The following is a 1,432-nucleotide window of genomic DNA, read 5'->3' as shown; positions in this document are numbered from 1 at the left end:
TGGGGCCGGTTTGGCTCAGTGGATAGAGTGTCAGCCTGCAGATTGAAGAGTCCCGGGTTGCAGGCTCGATCCCCAGTAGGAGGCGTGCAGGAGGCAGCCAGTCAATGATTCTCTCTCATCATTAATGTTTCTATCTATCTCTCCCCTTGCTCCCTTCTTCTCTGCAATGATGTGTCAGCATTTTGAAAAACCCTAACTTAACTCTGGTGCCTTATCACACATAGAAATTTTTTTTTGATATTTGCAACCATAGTAAAACAAAGACTTATATTTTTGATATTTATTTTATATATTTAAATGCCATTTAACAAAGAAAAATCAAACCAAAACATGAGTTCGCGTGTCACCTCTGACACGCGTCATAGGTTCGCCATCACTGTCCTATGCCCTCCACTTTCCCTGTCCTCCTCCACCTGCAATCACTACACTTGTCCATGAGTTCTCCCCCCGGCCTTTTTTCCTTTTTTTCTCAATCACTCCACATCTCGCGTCTCCCAAACGCCTGCCCCACAGCTGTCAGTGAGCTCTGACTCCGTCTCTCTTTTGCTTGTTAGTTCGTTTTGCACGGTGTTGCTGCCAACCCAGCAGAGTCCTGGACTGCCTTTCAGCCAATAGGACTGAAGCTTTCCTCATCCAATAGGAGGTGCACAACTCCGACCAACCAGAGTGGCTCTATTCTGATCAGTCAACAGGGAAGGGTTTGAGTCCTCATTTGCATGAGGACAGACCAATCAGGGACCAAGGATGGGAACTTCTGTCCATATAGGCCAGCTTCTCTCTCCAGGGAGACTGTTTCACTAGCGCAGAGCCACGCCCACTGCCCAGGCCAGAGTAGAATGGTCACAATTGAGCTGTTTTGTGCGGAAAGTTTCTTCCTTCACGGTGCCCCCAGATTGGGGTTTCCTGTTGGTGTTAAAGTTGCGCCAACGACCTGGGGAAGCGAATGAAAAGGGGTTGAGCCGAGCTGGTCTCTCTGGCTGGTTTGCGCAGACACGCCCTGCGTCACGACTCCGGGAGACACGGCGACAGAGAGCTCCCCGTGCAGGAGGGGTCCGGGCCCAGTCCAGGGGCCCAGCTGGCTCTCAGCGTCTCAGTGCGATGGAGTCTGGGGCCCGGAAAGTCCCTGGTTTCACTTCCTCTCACAACCTGTGTCGCGTCCTCCTTCCTGGAAACTCATGACGCCGTCCCCCGCTCTCACTCCCATTGGGTGCCTGTTTGTACAGAGGCGGCCTCACCGTCATTCCGGTTACTGTGCGCCGCGGGCCGCCCGCACTAGAGCCTCCCCAGACCCGGAGAATGTGGACCCAGAGGCCCCACACCCCGCTCCTGCTGCTCTCGGGGGCCCTGGTCCTGTCCAAGACCTGGGCGGGTGAGTGCGGGTCGGGAGGGGCCGCCTCTGCGGGGAGGAGGAGGGGCTCGGCTGGGCCCAGGA

The 1,432-nt window shown here is 54.7% G+C and overlaps 1 protein-coding gene across 1 annotated transcript in view; it reads left to right on the top strand.

Annotated features, from left to right (window-relative positions):
• The first annotated feature begins 1,296 nt into the window (after window positions 1-1,296).
• LOC102769554 (HLA class I histocompatibility antigen, B-14 alpha chain) overlaps window positions 1,297-1,432 on the top strand; it is a 2,410-nt gene continuing 2,274 nt past the window's right edge. Inside the window, exon 1 of the mRNA XM_006772850.2 lies at window positions 1,297-1,369. Coding sequence (XP_006772913.2) covers window positions 1,297-1,369 — 73 coding nt within the window. The remainder of the gene's footprint in view (window positions 1,370-1,432) is intronic.

Source organism: Myotis davidii, unplaced genomic scaffold (genome assembly GCF_000327345.1).
Source record: "Myotis davidii unplaced genomic scaffold, ASM32734v1 scaffold1006, whole genome shotgun sequence".
NCBI classification, from domain to species: domain Eukaryota; kingdom Metazoa; phylum Chordata; class Mammalia; order Chiroptera; family Vespertilionidae; genus Myotis; species Myotis davidii.
This window is presented reverse-complemented; position numbering and strand designations above follow the sequence as displayed.